Source organism: Euprymna scolopes, chromosome 8 (genome assembly GCF_053919585.1).
Source record: "Euprymna scolopes isolate OS-2025 chromosome 8, ASM5391958v1, whole genome shotgun sequence".
Lineage (NCBI taxonomy): Eukaryota > Metazoa > Mollusca > Cephalopoda > Sepiida > Sepiolidae > Euprymna > Euprymna scolopes.
In genome coordinates, this window is record NC_136489.1 from 22,002,339 (window position 1) to 22,020,514 (window position 18,176).

Consider the following 18,176-nt stretch of genomic DNA (forward strand, 5'->3'; position numbering starts at 1 on the left):
AAGACAAGATGTTAAAAATTAGTGCAAACCTGTTCTGGGGCCGAAAAGAATGTGTATTTATTTACTTCCCCACAGAGCAAATTAGGCACAAGGCCGTTTTTTTTTAATGTGAAGAGATTGGGGATATGGGGACCAGCTCCCTGGGGAGTAAGGGAGCTGGATAATGACAATTGGTATGAAGGGTTTCTCCTACATTGACCAATAACTGATTGCCATAAGGACAATAGTCTTATATGTGGGGTTTGCCCCCACATATGGTCTTTGATTGCAGTATCTGCCGGAATAGATACTACACTGTGAATTTTTCACCCGGGCTATGGAGGCCGGGAAGAATGAAGAAGAAAGAAAAATAATGACCCCTATTCTCTTTATATAGCTACGATTTTGTTAAGTTTGTCCCGTGATATGCAAATGAGATGCTCTGGTTAGGAATAAAAATGTTTTGAGAGACTGGGAAGTTTAGATTTTGATGTTGAAGAAGCAAGTCTTGTAAGCAGTAAGTCGCATTTTAAAGTTAAGAGTTTAGATAGTAGAGTGTTGGACGCTGGTGTTAAATTTTTGACAGCAGAGTAATGAGTGGTGGAGTTGAATTTATTGACATAAGAACCAAGAGTAGGACAAATAATGACACTCGAGTGCTTTAATTTATAGAACGCACCTCGCGTAGGATGTCTGCTGTACCGAGCAGAACTGACTTCTGGAGTACCGTGATGTTGTACTTGATTCCCAAGGAGTTTAACTGTTTTTCAAGATCATCTGGAATTGAACCACACACACAACCACACCCTCAGTTTCTGATACTTCCATAGTTTCTAATTTTTTTTGCCTGTTAAGTTGAAATCGTTTGGGCAAGCCATAGCAATAATTTGGCATTTAGTGGTCTTTTTGTTCATAACTACAATATCAGGTTTCCTGTGAGTTATCTCTCGATCACACTGAATCATGGAATCCCAGAGAATCTTAAGATCCTCATGTTTCCACTACTGCTTTTGGTGATATTGAAACCACTTGTCCGTCACTTAGATTCAAAACTTTTGGCACAAAATTATTATTGGCTCACATGGAGCTTTCACACAAGTCAACAAACGATCTGATTGGAAACCTGTTGTGTTCTCTGGAAGCTGAGTGACAACAAGTCTCCCCAGACGTCCAGTTCTCTCCACCTCCTTCGATAGCATTTGCAAATAAATTTGCATCATCGCAACAGCCTCTTATCATTGATTTCTCGCCGGCAGTGGCCATTGGTTTATACTGGAATTATTATTATTATTATTATTATTATTATTATTGTTATTATTATTATTGTTATTATTATTATTATTATTATTATTATTGTTATTATTATTGTTATTGTTATTATTATTATTGTTATTATTATTATTATTATTGTTATTATTATTGTTATTGTTATTATTATTATTATTTTTATTGTTATTATTATTATTATCATTATTGTTGTTATTATTATTATTATTATTATTATTATTTTTATTATTATTATTGTTATTATTATTATTGTTATTATTTTTATTATTGTTATTATTATTGTTATTATTATTATTGTTATTATTATTATTATTATTTGTACTACATACGAGTTTTCACACAGACCATCATTAAAGATTTCTCTCTGTCAATAATATGTGCTGTTTACTAGAGTCTATATGGCAGCAAGTTTCCTTAGTCTTCCAGTACTCCCCACATCTTTCAATAATCTTTGCAAATGAATATGCGTTATTGCAACAGCCATTTACCATTGATTTTTTTTTTTTTTTTTCTGAATTTGCGTGGCAAAAGCCCTCCCCAATATTCCAGTCCTCTTTACACTTATCCAGTGTAAATCTGGTTAGTACTTTCTTTTCTCAGTCTTTCCATCCTCCTTAACCATTCATGACTATTTGCTTAAGTGTTAATTAATGCTGACACTGCAATCTTTTTTAAAGAAGGGGGATTAACTTACAGTTATACGATTTCAATTTTCTTGATTTTATGTGGTGTTCTATCTTTTTGTTTTACTTCTGTTGCAGTTTCTATATGGCTGGTTAGCGTTTGTAGCTCATGTGTATTAGTCTCTGCCTTCTAGCGTTTTCCTCAATATTTTAGTCATTTTATTATTGTTATCCATTGTGTCTTCTCTGCCACCTCCCTGATTCCAATATCTCATTCTTTTATCAGTGCACCTACGATTATTGGTATCGACTTTCATCTTCCATATTTCTTTCAGTTCTGTGGCCAGTTCTGTGTATTTGCTTTGTTTCTCCGTCTCCTTGATATTCATCCTGCAGTCTGCTAGAACAGTGAAATCTACAATTTGGCAGACATTTCCTTCTTGTTAATTATTATGACATCTGTCTTTTTGCTTGGATGGGTTTATCTGTATGTATGTCGATGGTTTTGTGATTTTCGTTTTTAATTACTGTTGCCGGTTTGTGCTTGCACCATTTGCCTGGTGCAAGCACAAGATGCAGTTGTTTGCATAGTTCCTAATGAACTGCCTTCCCTACTTCATCGTGTCCATTCTTATATTTATTTTGGGCTAGTTTGCTGTATTAACTTATTACGTGATTTATTGTTTCGTCTTTTTGTCCAGAGTCTTTTTGTGCCTTGTTGATCTTTGCTTCAATATAGTTGGTTCTAATCGCATTATGTTGTGTGTGGGGGTTTAACAATTTAGTTTCTCTGTTTAGGCATCCTTTTCATGGCCATGTTCAAGTATTTTCGTGACTCTCATCTTTTGTCATGAATCGTCCATGAACCTGTTTCTTATCCAATTTTTCTTTTCTCATTTTATCCCTTGCCTCTCCATTCTCTGCCTTGTTCATTTGTATGGTGACTCTTGCTGCAGTGATTAGACTTTTTGTATTTTTTTCATTCTTTTTTTGTGTCATTCACAGTCTTCTATACAAATCAGTTCTCTTCTCCTGTCTTTCCTTTTCACGCAGAGTCGGGCAGCAGTGCATTGTTCATGCTCATTATTTTCCTGGTCTGAACAGTCGTTTACCATTGATTTCTTGCTAGCAATGATATTATGTCTTCACTCAAATTTGGTTAACTATTTTGTGTGGTATCAGCCTCAGTCGATAACTTTTTTTTTGGGGGGGGCACAGTTTATATAGTTTCTTTTAGTTTCAGTTCCATTATGGTGTTCCTTTCATTTTTTTTGTGTTACTTATACTGCAATTTCCACGCGGTTAGTTAGTGTTTGTAGTTCATATGAGTAGTTTTTGTATTTAAGGGTTTTCCTTAAGATTTTAGCCGTTTTTATCACTTGTATAGTCCCAGTCTTCCATTTGATTCCGATTTCTCTTAATCTTTTATTCCCCAGATTTTTCAGAACTTGTAATCCTACAATGGTTGGTATCATATTAACTTTATGTTTCATATTCTTTTCCTGGCAAGGTCCGTACATTTTCTTCGCTTTTCTGTCTTTTATTTTCACACTGTTGTTTGCTGGAATGGCAAAATCTACAATTTGTCAATTTCTTTCTTGTTAACAATTCTGAGTTTTTGTTTTTTAGTATTATTTTAGTATTATTTCCGGTTTGTACCTGCACCATTTATCTGCAGGTTTGAAATGTAGTTCTTTGCAGTCTACTGTTTTTGCCGAGGCGTCCTGCCTATTCTTGTATTCTTTTGAGCTGATTTGCTGCATTCACTTATGGAGTTTACAGTTTTGTCTCTTTGTACACAGTCTACATTTACTGTACTCCTGCGTTTGATCTGTTGCACCTTTTATATAGTTGGTTCTAATCGTGTTGTTCTGTGCAGGTGTCAGTAGAGATTATGTTTGTCTATTTAGATGTCTTTTTCTTAGCCATGACCCCGTGTTTTCATTTTTTCTCTTGAATCGTCTCCCTTCCCACTTTTCTTTTCTTGTTTTGTTTTAACTTTTGCTGTTTCCTGTATTATTCATTTTGACGGTGTCTCTTGCTGCATTGTGCATGGCCATTATTTTCCTAGTCTTCTGATCAAGGTGTCTAAGCTTTTCTTTGGTCCAGCCTATGAATGATCCAGAGTATCTTATTAAGGATACCGCCCCAGGTGTTTATAACTTTAACTAGATTTCTACCCTATAGTTTTATTTCTAAGAGTTTTCTTGTTCTTCTCAGGTACTCTTTTCCAATCTTCTCTTTCATTTCTAAACATTTGTTAGTATCATGCTCACCCAAGTATCATCTCCTCTTGGTTTGGCAGTTCCATGCCATCTAGTTTCCCGCTTTTCAACATCAGTAGTGCACATATTTGAACGTACTAGATATTCTGGTTGTGTTAATCAACTTTCCAGTTCATTTTTGCTTTTGACAAATAGCTTCAGATCCTCCATATACATTATGTAGTTTATTTTTTGTTTTGGGCCTGTAGACTTGTATTTAGCTTCATATTTCCTAAGTATATTATTATTATTATTATTATTATTATTATTGTTATTATTATTATTATTATCTACATAATAATATGATAGCATGTGTATTCTTTTGTGTGTCACGCTTTCCGGCAAATTTCATTAGTTGAGATTTAATTCCGGAATATACACATTTTTTTGTAATAAATACTGATTCAAAAATTCTTCATAATTTTTAGTTTCAGTTTCGATCATAGCTGAAGGCACTCAAGTCATCTATTTTTTTTAATCACTATTTTATATTTGACCCAATATAATATATCTTATCTTCTTTATATAGCAATACGATAGCGTGTGTGTTATTTTGTGTCATGCTTACATCTTTTGTTCTTCCAAGTGACTGTCGTTTAACTGCTGCGATCTTCCATTTCTTGTAATAAATAATTATAGGGGAAGGCGGGGTAACTTGAGCCAATTTTCCATTTTGGCTGTTTAGAACCCAAACGACTAATTATTTTGCAAAGATGAGTGTATTATTTTCAATTCTTTTATTTGGGACATTGTGAAACAAGTTGCAGTCTTCTACTAGTATGCCTAAACCGACCATGAGCTTTACAAAAATGCATATCAAATGGCTCAAGTTGCCCCGACCATGGGACAAGTTGATCCAACCTCTGGGGTAATTTGTGCCACACAAGAATGTGTTGCAAATGAAGAAAGAACAAGCCCAAAATTGTTGCTGTGGTTATAAAACAAATTATAATCATGAAGTAGAAATGTTAATTACAGCGAATGAACCAGCACAAAATTTAAAACATATATCTGAAAGTAAGTTAATGAAGTTACCACTATGATAAGTCACAGCTGAACACGAGCTGGCCAGAACAACGGATAAAACAGCCAACACTATTTGGCTGTGGCAGCTTGTAAACAACATCTTCTGCATTGAAATCTGCTTCGTCTTTTGGGTTTGGAACAAACACAGGCTTGTCCGTTCCTACCTTCCTAGCAACTTTTTGAAGGAAAACACCTTTGAACTCAAAGTCCTTCCCGTTGAGAGTGTCAACCCGAGCAATGTAGTTCACAGTTCGTGACATGCCAGCACATTTGACAACCACAAAGTTACCTTCGATTATTGGGCTATCCAGATCAATATCACCATTACTATCTGATGACACATCATCAAATTCAAAATCTGAATCATCAGTGTCACTTGAACATGGGGTTTTAGATCTCGGGGGACATGACTTTTTCCCACCAGCATTGAACAAACACTGGTTTGTTTTTGTTAATAGGCTCCTCTATTTTCAGAAAGGGCTATCAGCTCCTGTCGTTCAGGGGTGTCAGTCAAAATCTTTGAGCTGTTCTCTTTGCAACCACCTTTTCTTGCCTTTCTTGGTGCTGCTTTCGGAAATGGCTGAATTGCAGATGGTGAAATGTATGGACGATACATGACATCATGTGAGCTAGATGAAACACATGACCCAGATGCGGATGGTTGCATAAGATCATCTGCTTGCTGTTTTTGTGGCTGGACATGATCACTGGGCACGGGCAAGGCTGCTCCAGGAACCTCACTTGATGGTCCTGCATCTTCCACAGTAGAATTTGCCTCAAGTCTTTCTGCAGCCACATTTTGCTCACGGTCAGTTGGAAGAGAAGGGGAAAAGTCAATTTCACTAAAGATGTCCCGGTTAAATGGATGAATGCCCGAGGCTTGGAATCCAGCAGCAATGTCAAATGGTGTCATGGCAATCATCTGGGCTTGGTTCACTAGAGCTGGGATTTCATATATTGTTACTGTTTTCCCTGGATTGGATCGTAGCCATCCATCCATGGCTCTGTTGTATGCTGTTTTGAAGAGTCCATACACTGACCGGTCGAGCGGCTGGAGGTGATGGGAAGTGTTTGGTGGAATGGTCAGTAATACAACGCCATGAGATCTTGCTGTGTTCACAACATTCATAGAAATGTGTGTGTCATGGTTGTCGAGGATTAAGAGGATTTTCTTTTCTGGTGAGCATCTGGTGTGCTTGATGATGTGATTTAAATATTCCACAACACCTCTTCATTCATCCAGCCACTTCGTGTCGCCCTTCCTATGCACTGTGTTGGTCCACCTCTGATGAAGTGATCTCTGTAGTGAACTCTGGGAAAGATGAACATAGGAGGCACGACTAATCCAATTGCACTCACAGTGTACACCACCGTTACCAATTCCCCACGTTCAGCGGAGGTGATTGAACCAACTTTTTCTGTGACAACGGCTCCAGGGTTTTGAACGGTGGTGCACCCAGTCTCATCAGTGTTGTACATGTCACTTGGTGAGAACTTGTACTTGTTCATTATCTGACTCAAGTTGTTGAAAAATTTATCAACAACTGGGCGGTTGAAGGCTGTGGCACGCCTAAAAGATGTTGCTTCTGCCACTCTAATTGCCAGGTTCCGGCGCTTCTTGAAGCCTAACCACCAATCATGTCCTGCTTTTTTCTCACGATCCCAACTTGGTGGCATAATGAGACAGTTTTTTTTAGCAAACTCATATGCCAGTATGCGACATCTTCTCAATGACAAACCATGAAACATGTCGGACAATTGTTTCACGTGGTCAGCCAAATCCCTTTCCATTTCAGGACTAAAAACCAATTGCCATAAGGAAACAGGTGTGTAAGCAGTCCCTGCTGGTTGACTGCCTTGTTTGTCCATGTACCGCTTCAGTGTCATTCGATCAATGTTAAAGTTCTTTGCAGCACTCCTAACACTCTGCCCTCCAGTAACAGTGGCAGCAGCCCGTTCTTATAACATCTGTAGGAGTTTGTCGACGATTTGTCTTTCGCACGTAGTTGCGCATATCTGGTGTGCTTTTTTTCTGTGAAATACACAAAAAAGAAAAATGAAGTTAACACAATAAATCCGATAATTCTCGTTTTAATTATCAAATATAATAATGATAATAATAATAATGTTAAAAATAATAATAATAGTAGTAATGATAATAATTATTATTGTTATTAAAATAACAAAGCGCCTGTACAGCATGCAAATTCCTAGCCAAGCACGGCTTACAAATCTTAAACATTTACCAGGTAACCCATAGATCTAATTCTTATACAAGTAGAGCATGTAGCTTACACAACATGCATTTTGAATTCACTCTATATCAGGCCTACTGATGTGGTTGCACATGCATCTGCTTCTTGAAAATATGTAAAAAGACATACGGGGCAAGTTGATCCAGTGGCACAACTTACCCCATTAGCATTGGCTCAACTTACCCCAGTCTGACCTCATTGACTTGTCTGCTAAAATGCATGCATCCCATGTGTGGTGAATGTAAAAAGCTTTTACAGGTATGAAGGCAAGTAATTGAACGAACAACCACCACATATTATATCTAATCAAACTATTACTACACACAAGAAACATGCACTCACCTCTGAAACGCTTTATGTTACTGTTTTGGCACAAAATCTGATTTTCTTTTACTGCATCAACCTCTGATCTTGGTTCAGCAAAACAGAATGGTGAAGGTTAAAGTCACGTGATCAGTTGTTTATAGATGGCATACAAACTTGGATTGGCTTAGTCGATTGTGGTTAAAAGGTGGCTCAACTTACACCTATGCTCAACTTACCCCGCCTTCCCTTACTAATAATTCCTCATAAGTTTTAGTTTCGGTTTTGATTATAACCTAAAGAACTCAAGTTATATATAGTTATATATTTATGGACCATCTCCCTCCAATTACGGGATGTCTTTGGATTTTACTTGTACAAATGGAAATTCTTTTAACTTTCTTGAAGTTTTACATTTGGATTTTACCGGCACTGGATTTTTTTATCTTCCACCAGACTATCCATTCATGTGTAATCACCTTTTTCTTTACCATATTCCCTTTGCTTAACTTATTTTGTTTTCAAGTAAGATCTTTGACTTACTTGTTGTTTCATCAAATACTTCTGCATGCAAAATCCGATCCCGCATTTTGCTAATTCCTACCCTCTGATGAGAAGGAGAGTATTTCTTCGAAACTCCACGGATTAAGGACTATCCATTTATCTAGTGTTTCCTTTTCAGATTAAATATGTTTTTAACTCATTTCAAAGTGTTTTTTAACATATTTTATTAACTGTTTGCTCATATATATATATATATATATATATATATATATATATAAGTTTTGTTTTCGGTTTCGATTCAAGCTTATGCTGAATGCCAACATCAATATATCACATATGAAAGAGTCCGCTGTGGAATTTCCACAGGTCCCACTAGTTATTATTATTATTATACCGGCCTTTCTATGCATAAGGGAAATTACACCGGTTCTCACTATATATATAATGCCAGTAATGTCTACACCGGTTAGAAGGAGCGACAGTACTCCACTACCTGTGATGTTAATACACTTCATTTGTTAAACCAACCTCGACTTGATTTTCTTCTTTTACTATTGTGTTACAACACAACAACTATTATTATTATTATTATTATTAATTTTAAACTCACAAGCAAATAATTCTTCTTCTTGTCATACCTCATCTGACACGTTGGATATATCTTCTGTGTAGAAGCAAATAAACACAGATAACGGGAGTAGGGTTGAGGAGGGTTTATTCAACACGTGCGTACAGGTCGCGCCATATTTTTCCAAAAGTCCCGTTTACACCGTCGCCGGTAGGGAAGTTAACTCTCTGTTGTGAAGAGTGTTCAAGGGACACAACTGGGTAGAGTTAACAATACTTCCCCCTTTTTCTTGTCTTCTAGATGACCACTGAAAAAGAAAGAAAAGAAAGAAAAAAGAATTATTTTTAAATATCCGTTTCTTTGGGTTCAGATACGAACTCAAGTATCTTAAATGAAGGGACTCCCTTCTTGGTTAAGCAATCAGCTACCTGTCCATTGGTGGGTATCCAAGAGTCAAAGAGACAAGAATTGTCAGTTTTGCAGATTATTTTTATATTTTCGGGTTCATCCTTCAATTGCAGTATTTCTAATAGTAGTTTCCTATAAAACAGACAGGCCTCCGACATGTCAACCATGGCTAGGGTTTCAGCAGCCAGTGTGCTTTTGACCACTCTTCTAATGCGCTTGGACTGCCAGGTTATTGGTGTATATTTGTGGTTATTGCCAACTAAAAAGATTATGTAACCACCTTGAGATCCTCCGTCTGTTAGGTTGGCGAATGAGGCATCACTGTAGGCAACAATCTTGAGATGACTGAGATCTCCTAAGTCAGGAATATCTACCTGGGATTTTTCTTTCTTGGCTTTCTTTACTACTCTATTGGCATGTTTTATACATTCCACATTACTTTGTTTGAGGATGGAGCTTAATGCACTGACATCGTAGCTGAGATCAGGTCTGGTCTGGGTAGCCAGCCAGTTAAGTTGGCCGATAACTTGCCTGATTTCAGAAATTTCCGCTGTGGATATTTTGTCATTAATATTCCTGCCATTTTCCACTGGGATATATTTCAATTTCTTTACATACTCATTCTGTCCAAGTTTAATATTTTCCCTATTCTGTTTAATGTCTAATCCTATGTACTGAAACTCTGCAGTTTCTTCAGATTTAACTGCAAATATTTGATGGATTTTGTCAATAACTTTTCTATGAAAAATCTCTGACCCTGCAAAGCAAAAATCATCCACATGGGTAGCAATTATCCCTTGCAATTTGTTTTCGAAATGCCATGTAAATATAGCCTGATCATATTTTGAAGCTATAGCTCCTGACTTCATCAATTCCTCCCTGAGTGTGAGATACCAGGACCTAGAGGCATCGGTCAGGCCATATACACATTTGGAGAGTTTCCAAATATAGCCTTGGGGTACATTAGCTTCTTTGGGAGGATTCAGATAAACCTGTCTTTCCAACTTCTTGCTTTGCAGAAATGCTGTTTTGATATCCATGGATTTACATACCCAATGGTTGGATGCCATTATAGCTAATGCTACACATAAACCTCCTTTGGAGCATGTGGGAGAATCATTTCTTAGATTCTCAGCATCTTTATCCTGAAAACCTCGGGCGACAAGTCTGGCCTTGAATGTTTGGGAATTTTTGCTTGTGTAAATCCATCTGGTGGAGATTTTTGGTTGGCCCTGATCCGGTACTTGAACATAGACTTTATTTTTATCCCAGCTCTGAAGTTCCTTTTGTTTAGCTTCCTCTAGTTCCAGGCTATCGTCAGCAGAGGTGATCATTACTTCTTCCTCAGTGCAGGAATCATGGTGCTCTTCATTTTCTTCAGTCTCATCAGCTTGCCAATCGGAAACTCCATGTTCAAAGTCCAACCAAAATGCTTCACCCTGTTCCATAACTACATTCATCAAATGTTTATTTCTGCCAGTGGCTTTGGCTGCTCTACTTATGACATTTAACTTCTTCCAGTCTGATTCTGTGTCGTTGGCAAGCTTGCATTTTATGATTTGTCCAGGTTTGGGAAGTTTGACTTTCCTGGTGGTGGTATCGCATTTATTGGTTATGTCTCGAGTCTCCATAGTAGGGCGTTGTTCAGTGTTGTCTGCCATTTCTAAATTTTCTTCTAAAATGTTCTCTTCGAAGTTTGACACTCTTGGGGATCCTTCAAACTCTTGTTGGGTGCTCAATTCCTCGTTGTTGCCCTCATTGTGAGTCTGGTATTTTCGGGGTAGAAAGTTAAACGAGACGGATGTACTCTAACATAGGTGCCGCCATGCTTGACAAGCACCTGTTTGTTTTCACACCCTATGACTGTCCCAGGGCCAAGCCACCTATCACACAAGTTCCTTTTGTAAAGAACAGCATCTCCATTTTTATAGGATTGGGTGATACCTGTTCTAACTTGGTGGCGGAGAGCTCGTCTAAGCTTTTCTGAAGATTCACTCGCTATGAAGTGTTTCCTGGCAGCATGCATAGTGTTAAGATTATTTGCCACAATTTCACTGGTAGAGACACCTTCTAGTGCAGGGAGTTTGTCATTAAGAAAACCAGGTAGGTTGGGATTTCTGCCAAAAACGAGTTGGTTGAGACTATATCCATGGACACTTTGAAGTGTATTTTTGGCACTTACTGCCCACGCGAGAGCCACCTCGAAACTGCAATTTGTTTCTTCTAGGGTTTTCTTCACCATTTCCCCTAAAATCCCATTGTGCCTTTCATTTAGCCCATTACTCCATGGGCTTTCAGCAGCAGTGGTACGAACGACGATATTCGTATTTTGTGCCATGTCCCTAAACGCCTGGTTGTTGAATTCTCTGCCATTGTCAGTGAGAATAAATCCAGGGGTACCAAAATAAGTAATCCAATTTTTGAAAATAGTATTAATAATATCGGAGCTCTCTTTACACGGAATTTTAGCTGCAACACTGTACCTAGTACCATGATCAATAAGGTGTAATACTTTGTTACCATTAATTTCTTTTATGTCTATGGCAATGCTCTCATTAAAATATGTTCCTAGTGAAAACCCCACGACAGGTCTGGGTTCAACCCTTTTGTATCTCATGCAAATTTCACAAGAATTGGGAATTTCCTGAAGTATCTTAATGAATTGCTTGTCTTTCATTCCAGTGCTCCTGACTAAGTCACATAGCTTTTTACCGCTAGGGTGACTAAATTGTCTATGAAGTTTGGTGACGATTTTTATTTTTTCTTGCCTATTTTTGTTGGAAATTTCTTAGGTAAACAAAATATGTTTGAACTTACCTCGGTCTGGTGTAGGTCTTGTTATGGGAATGTGGTAGTGCCCTGAAGAAGTACATTGTAGTGGGATTTTTTTTCCAAACATGGTGACACTGTCGTTCTCGAAATTGAGGCTTGTGCCGGCTCTTTTCATCGACTTTTTGCTCAGTAAAAGCGGTATTTCGGCGTCCACCACGTCAGTGATAATATTGACTTCAATGCCAGCAATGACACATGGTAAAGTTGCTGTGTGAGTAGATTTAATGGTGTTCCCATCACCAAATTTGTAGCTTTTCCTTCCATCTCGAACTTTTATTTTTTGTTCTTCTGGCAGGGTTTCTAGAAAACACTCGAACCATTTTCTTCCACAAACTGTTCCAGACGCACCACTATCCAAGACAGCGGATCCGAGCGTTTCTCCCAAAAACGTGCTGGTGCTGCCATATTCTTCACGCTCGTTCATGAGGACGATGTTGGAAACGAGCAAGTGGCCTCCTTTGTCGGTCTTGTCAATTTCATCATACGGACAGTCGCGAATCCAGTGGTATTTACACCCACACTTGAAACAAACACCGCTGCTACTGTCGCTTTCAACCTTGTGGTTTGAATTTCTTTTGATGTTGTTGTTGTTGTTGTTGTAGTGGGTTGAATTTTGGTTGCGACCCCTACCCCATCTGCCAGCCCCACGACTGGTGAGACTGGCTGTTTTATCACCGTGGCGGCGGCCTCGACCACGACTACTGGTGTAGTAGGTGTTTTCAGTTTCGTCAGTGGTGAAAATAATGTCAGATTCGGTTTTCATAGCAACCGGAGGAGTTTTCGGCGGTGAATGAGTTTCAAAGTCATTAAGAATTTTTTTTAATTGTTTAGACATTTCTCCGAGTGTTAGTTCTCGAACGGTGGCTTTTATTAAGCGTTCGTTTTCGGGGGTGAGATTGGCGCTTTTGAGAGCTCTGAACGCTAGGACCGGCTCGGGAAGAATTATGTTGAATTCTTTCAATTTGGCAATGTGGCGTTCAAATTCAATTAGAAATGTATCTATTGCCATGCCGCTCTTTCTTTGGTGACTTTCGAATGCCTCGTACGCCCTAAATGCTGCCTGGTTTGCGTCTTCTAAAAAAAGGGTGTCCAACTTTTGATATACTATCTCCATTCCGTTTTCGGCATTGAGTAAAGTGATATCCAATTCAAGCAGCGCCTCTCTCGCTTTTCCTTCCAAGGACAAAAGCACGACGGGGGCCCGTTTTCTTTCATCTAAAGTAGTGGCTAGTTCCCATATGCGCATTTCTTTCTTCCAGGAATTATATTTTTCCGTGTTTAACGTTGGTAGGGGAATGTATTTAGAGGCCATGTTTTTTTTTGTTTGTTAGTTTTGATATGCTCTGCTACCAATGTAGAAGCAAATAAACACAGATAACGGGAGTAGGGTTGAGGAGGGTTTATTCAACACGTGCGTACAGGTCGCGCCATATTTTTCCAAAAGTCCCGTTTACACCGTCGCCGGTAGGGAAGTTAACTCTCTGTTGTGAAGAGTGTTCAAGGGACACAACTGGATAGAGTTAACATTCTGATTCTCGCACTCATCTGTTTTTCACCTTTTAATCCCGCTAGGCATCTTCGTCCTTGAACTTTGCCAATACAGCTAAACTAAAAATTACACACTCATCAAAACTAGATAAGTTACCTACCTTAACATATATCATTGTTCTTGTAGTTGTTACTGTTGTTATTGTTTGTGTTCTTCTTTTCACCTTTGTTCTTTCCCTGTTTCCTATTTTTGTGCAGCCTTTTCATTTCCTTTACATAATTAAATTCTTAATTAAATTTCTATTCTCTGTCTCCGTCCACTACTACTTCTTCTTCTTCTTCTTCTTCTTCTTCTTATTATTATTATTATTATTATCATTATTATTATTTCCTCCTTTTTGTTTCAGATATTTAATGTGCTATCTTGTCTGGTTTCAAGTCGTTCAACCTGATTTGATTTCGGCCCAGTTGAAACAGGCACAACTCGAACATTCAATTATCGATTCTGTCGATCAGTCATTACGTACCGACGATTTACTGAGGCTGGATGACATACATGATGTGAAACGCGATCAGTCCGCAATCTTCAAGGAAAGGACAATTCTTCGACAAAGCATCACGAAGGATGTGGTTGCAAAAAGTGACAAAGTCTCCCACGAAGTCTTAGCCCGTCAAAACGAAGATGACCTCTTCTTTTTCAAAAATGGTTGGTAACACAACTTTATTGTTTTAAACAATGGTAGCACATAGAAATTCTGTATTACAAAATTTGTAAGAAAATCCATTACGAAAGGAAATAGATATCAAATTAGTGGAAAAATAAGACAACCTTTGCATAAGTATTAATTATTTGATTTTATCCGTCACTTCATAAGCAAGATAACATAATAATACACAGACGATTCAAGTAGTGCCTTAAGCACTCTGGTTTTGAACGGCTCATCTATATATTAATACGATAGCATTTGTGTTCTTTTGTGTCACGGTTACATCCGGGTCGTTTAATTGTTATGAAAACAAAGAAAAAATTCCCGTGGGGAGGCATTGTAAATAGGTACTATATTTAATGTAACAAAGTTTTAATATTACAAAAGTAACCGGGGAAAATAATTTCTGATTTAATTACAAAATGCTCTGGATATGTCCCTTCTGATTAATTATAAAATGCACTGGAAATGTCTCTTCTAATTAATTAAAAGATGTCCTGAAAATGTCCCTTCTGATTATTTTTTTTTGTTTGTTTACTTGTCTCCCAACAAGGGCAGAGTTAGACATGCTCCACAAAAGGAGCACTCTGGTCAGTAACAAAAATAAAAATTGTATCAGTAATGAAGGATTTCTCCTTCATTAACCCAGACCAAAAAAAGGGGGATTTAAGTAACTGGAATGCTGAGACTGATACTACACTCAGAAATTCATGTTGAAGCAATGGTTATCTAATCCCTAACCGTGTTAATGTTTTTATGTATTAATTTAAAAAAACTGCTGAAACAGTTTATGATTTAAACATTACTTTATTTCAAGTATATTTAAAACAGTGGGGTGGGGGATATTAAATCAGTACCGGAAATGACTTAAACCGTTTACGAATTAAACATTACTTTATTTCATGTATATTTTTAACAGTAGTGTGTGGGGGGGATACGAAATCAGTCCCGGAAATGGCTGAAACCGTTTACGCATTAAACATTACGTTATTTAATGTATACTTATAACAGTGGGGTGGGTCCTGGAAAGGGCTGAAACAGTTTACTATTTAGACATTATATTATTTCATGTATATTTTTAACAGTGGGTTGGGGATATAAAGTCAGTCCCAGAAATGGCTGAAACAGTTTACGATTTAAACATTACTTTACATTATTTCATGTATATTTTTAACAGTGTGGTGGCGGATATGAAGTCAGTCCCAGGTTTGAATGAGATAAGTGCAAATATATACTAGCAGAAAGCATCGCCCAGTATTGAATGAGATAGGTGGAAAACATATAGTAGCAGAATACCCAGTGTAGCCGGGATCAAATGAGATAGGTGAAAAATATATACTAGCAGAATATGCGGCATCACCCGGGATTGGATAAGATAGGTGGAACACATATACTATGAGAATACCCGGAATTGATTGATGTGTTTGTAATGAAATAATCAGCAAGGCAATATATCAAAATTATTATTTAAGTAAGGGTAGGCAACATAGTGGGTTAAAGTTATGAAAATTATTGTTGAAATTAGTAACATATCCAAGAATTATGAAAAATGAGGAAATGTGAGTTACTTGGTTGCTGTGTTTGTAATGAAAGAATAAGCCCAGACAATATATTAAAGTTCTTACATTAGTAGGAGGGGGGCATAATGTGCTTTTTAATTATAAAAAATGATTGTCGAAATTAGTAACATATTCAAGAATTATGAAAAATGATGAAATGTGAGTTAATTGATTGATGTGTTTGTAATGAAATAATCATCCCAGGCAATATATCAAAGTTATTATTTTAGTAAGGGGAGGCTGTAAGGTGTGTTAAACTTACGAAAAATTATTGTCGAAATTACTAACATATACAAGAATTATGAAAAATGATTAAATGTGAGTTAATTGATTGGTGTGTTTGTACTGAAATAATCATTCCAGGAAATATATCAAAGTTATTATTTTAGTAAGAGAAGGCGATAAGATTTGTTTTAATTAGAAAAACATATGTCGAAATGAGTAACATATCCAAGAATTACGAAAAATGATAAACTGTGAGTTTATTGATTGGTGTGTTTATAATAAAATAATCAGTCCAGACAATATATTAAAGTTATTATGTTAGTAAGAGAGGGCAATAAGGACGGTTTAAATTATGAAAATGATTGTCTAAATTAGTAACATATCCAAGAATTATGAAAAATGATAATATGTGATTAAATATATTAGTGTGTTTGCAATAAAATAATCAGACCAGCGAATATATCAAAGTTATTATTTTAGCAAGGTGGGCGATGATGTCGGTTAAAATGATAAAAATGATTGTCGAAATAAGTAATATATCTAAGAATTATGACAAATGATGAAATGTGAGTTAATTGATAGGTGTGTTGTAATGAAAAATCAGCCCAGACAATATATTTAAGTTATTATTTTAGTAAGGGGTGCGATATGATAAGTTTAAATGATGAAAAATTATTGTCGAAATTAGTACCATATCCGAGAATTATGAAAAATGATGAAATGTGAGTTAATTGATAGTTTGGTTTTTTTATGAAATAATCAGTCCATACAATATATCACATTTTTATTTTATTTTAGGCGATAATGTGGGTTAAAAGTATTTTAAAATATCGAACATGGTAACATATTGAATAATTATGAGAAATGTGAGTTAATTGACAGGTGTATTTGTAATGAAATAATCAGCCCAGGAAATATATCAAGTTATTATTTTAGTAAGGGGACGATACAGTTTTAATAAAAGGGCTAGACTAATATGATTGTGCCTTTCTTCATGCTGAACAGAACGCCCACAGAATGCTGAGCAACAATATATTACATATGAAAAATGCCGCCGTGGAATTTCCACAGGTCCCGCTAGTCTAGTATTATATATATATATATATATATATATATATATATATATATATATATATATATATATAATTTAATCCCAACCGAATAAAAAACTCAATATACAATAGAGAGTAGAGCTTATTATAAGAGAACGAAAATTAAAACTGTAAGTTGAAATTTATAATCAAAAGTTATTGTTCAACTGAACACTCAAAAATAAAACAACAAAGACAAAAAAAAAAGACAAATTAAAACAATTTACAAAGTCTTATTCCGCAGAATGCTAGTCATAAATTACCAAGAAAAACAAGTGAAAAAAATGTTGGATATGTAAAAAAAATATAAAACAAACCGCACATAATATTTCAGCTTGCATGAAGATTCTCTCAAGGTAATCCAAAAGGCGAAAATAATTCTTTAAAGCGAATGATGTCCAAAATTAAATCCAGTGTGATGTTAATAGTCATAGTCCGGTTGGAAAGTTTTCAAAGCTGCTGAAATAATGAAAATTGTTTTTTGAACAGTGCAGTAGTTCAAAGAAAAGAAATTTTGGTTGTAAATTTCAACTTGCAGTTTTAATTTTTTTACTCTTATATATATATATATATATACATATATATATATATATATATATTATTGACATTTAACCCCAAACAAAGCACAGGGCCTACTATTTAGGACCAGATTTGCAGGTATAATATTTATGGAGTTGGGCAATGAGATGTCTGTTTTTATTTATTTTTTATTTTTATTTTTTTTTATTCAATCTTCACCCCAAACAAGGCAAACGGGGACAATTTCCGGGGGCATTATGAAGGGAGGTGAGTAGAAAGATGTTCACATTACACTTGAACTTCTGCATATCAGTACAGTTGGGAAAGCAGTTTCCCGAAAGGGAGTTCCAAAGACTTGCAGTTCTGGGGAAGAAACTATTGGAGTAAAAGGCTTTCTTACACTTAGAGATCTCTACTGTAAAGGGGTGGGACTTAGTTACTTGTCGAGTTTGTCGCGGGTAGTCACGTCGAGGAGATAAAAGTGCTTGCAGTTCGTCAGAGCAGCCACCATTAAAGTATTTGTAAAACAGGCAGAGGG

General features: G+C 36.4%; 1 protein-coding gene across 1 annotated transcript in view; it reads left to right on the plus strand.

The window, feature by feature from the left end:
* Positions 1-18,176, plus strand: part of LOC145283506 (salivary peroxidase/catechol oxidase-like) — an 83,938-nt gene that overhangs the window by 5,248 nt on the left and 60,514 nt on the right. The window contains exon 2 of the mRNA XM_080132340.1: positions 13,945-14,243. Coding sequence (XP_079988466.1) covers positions 13,945-14,243 — 299 coding nt within the window. The remainder of the gene's footprint in view (positions 1-13,944; positions 14,244-18,176) is intronic.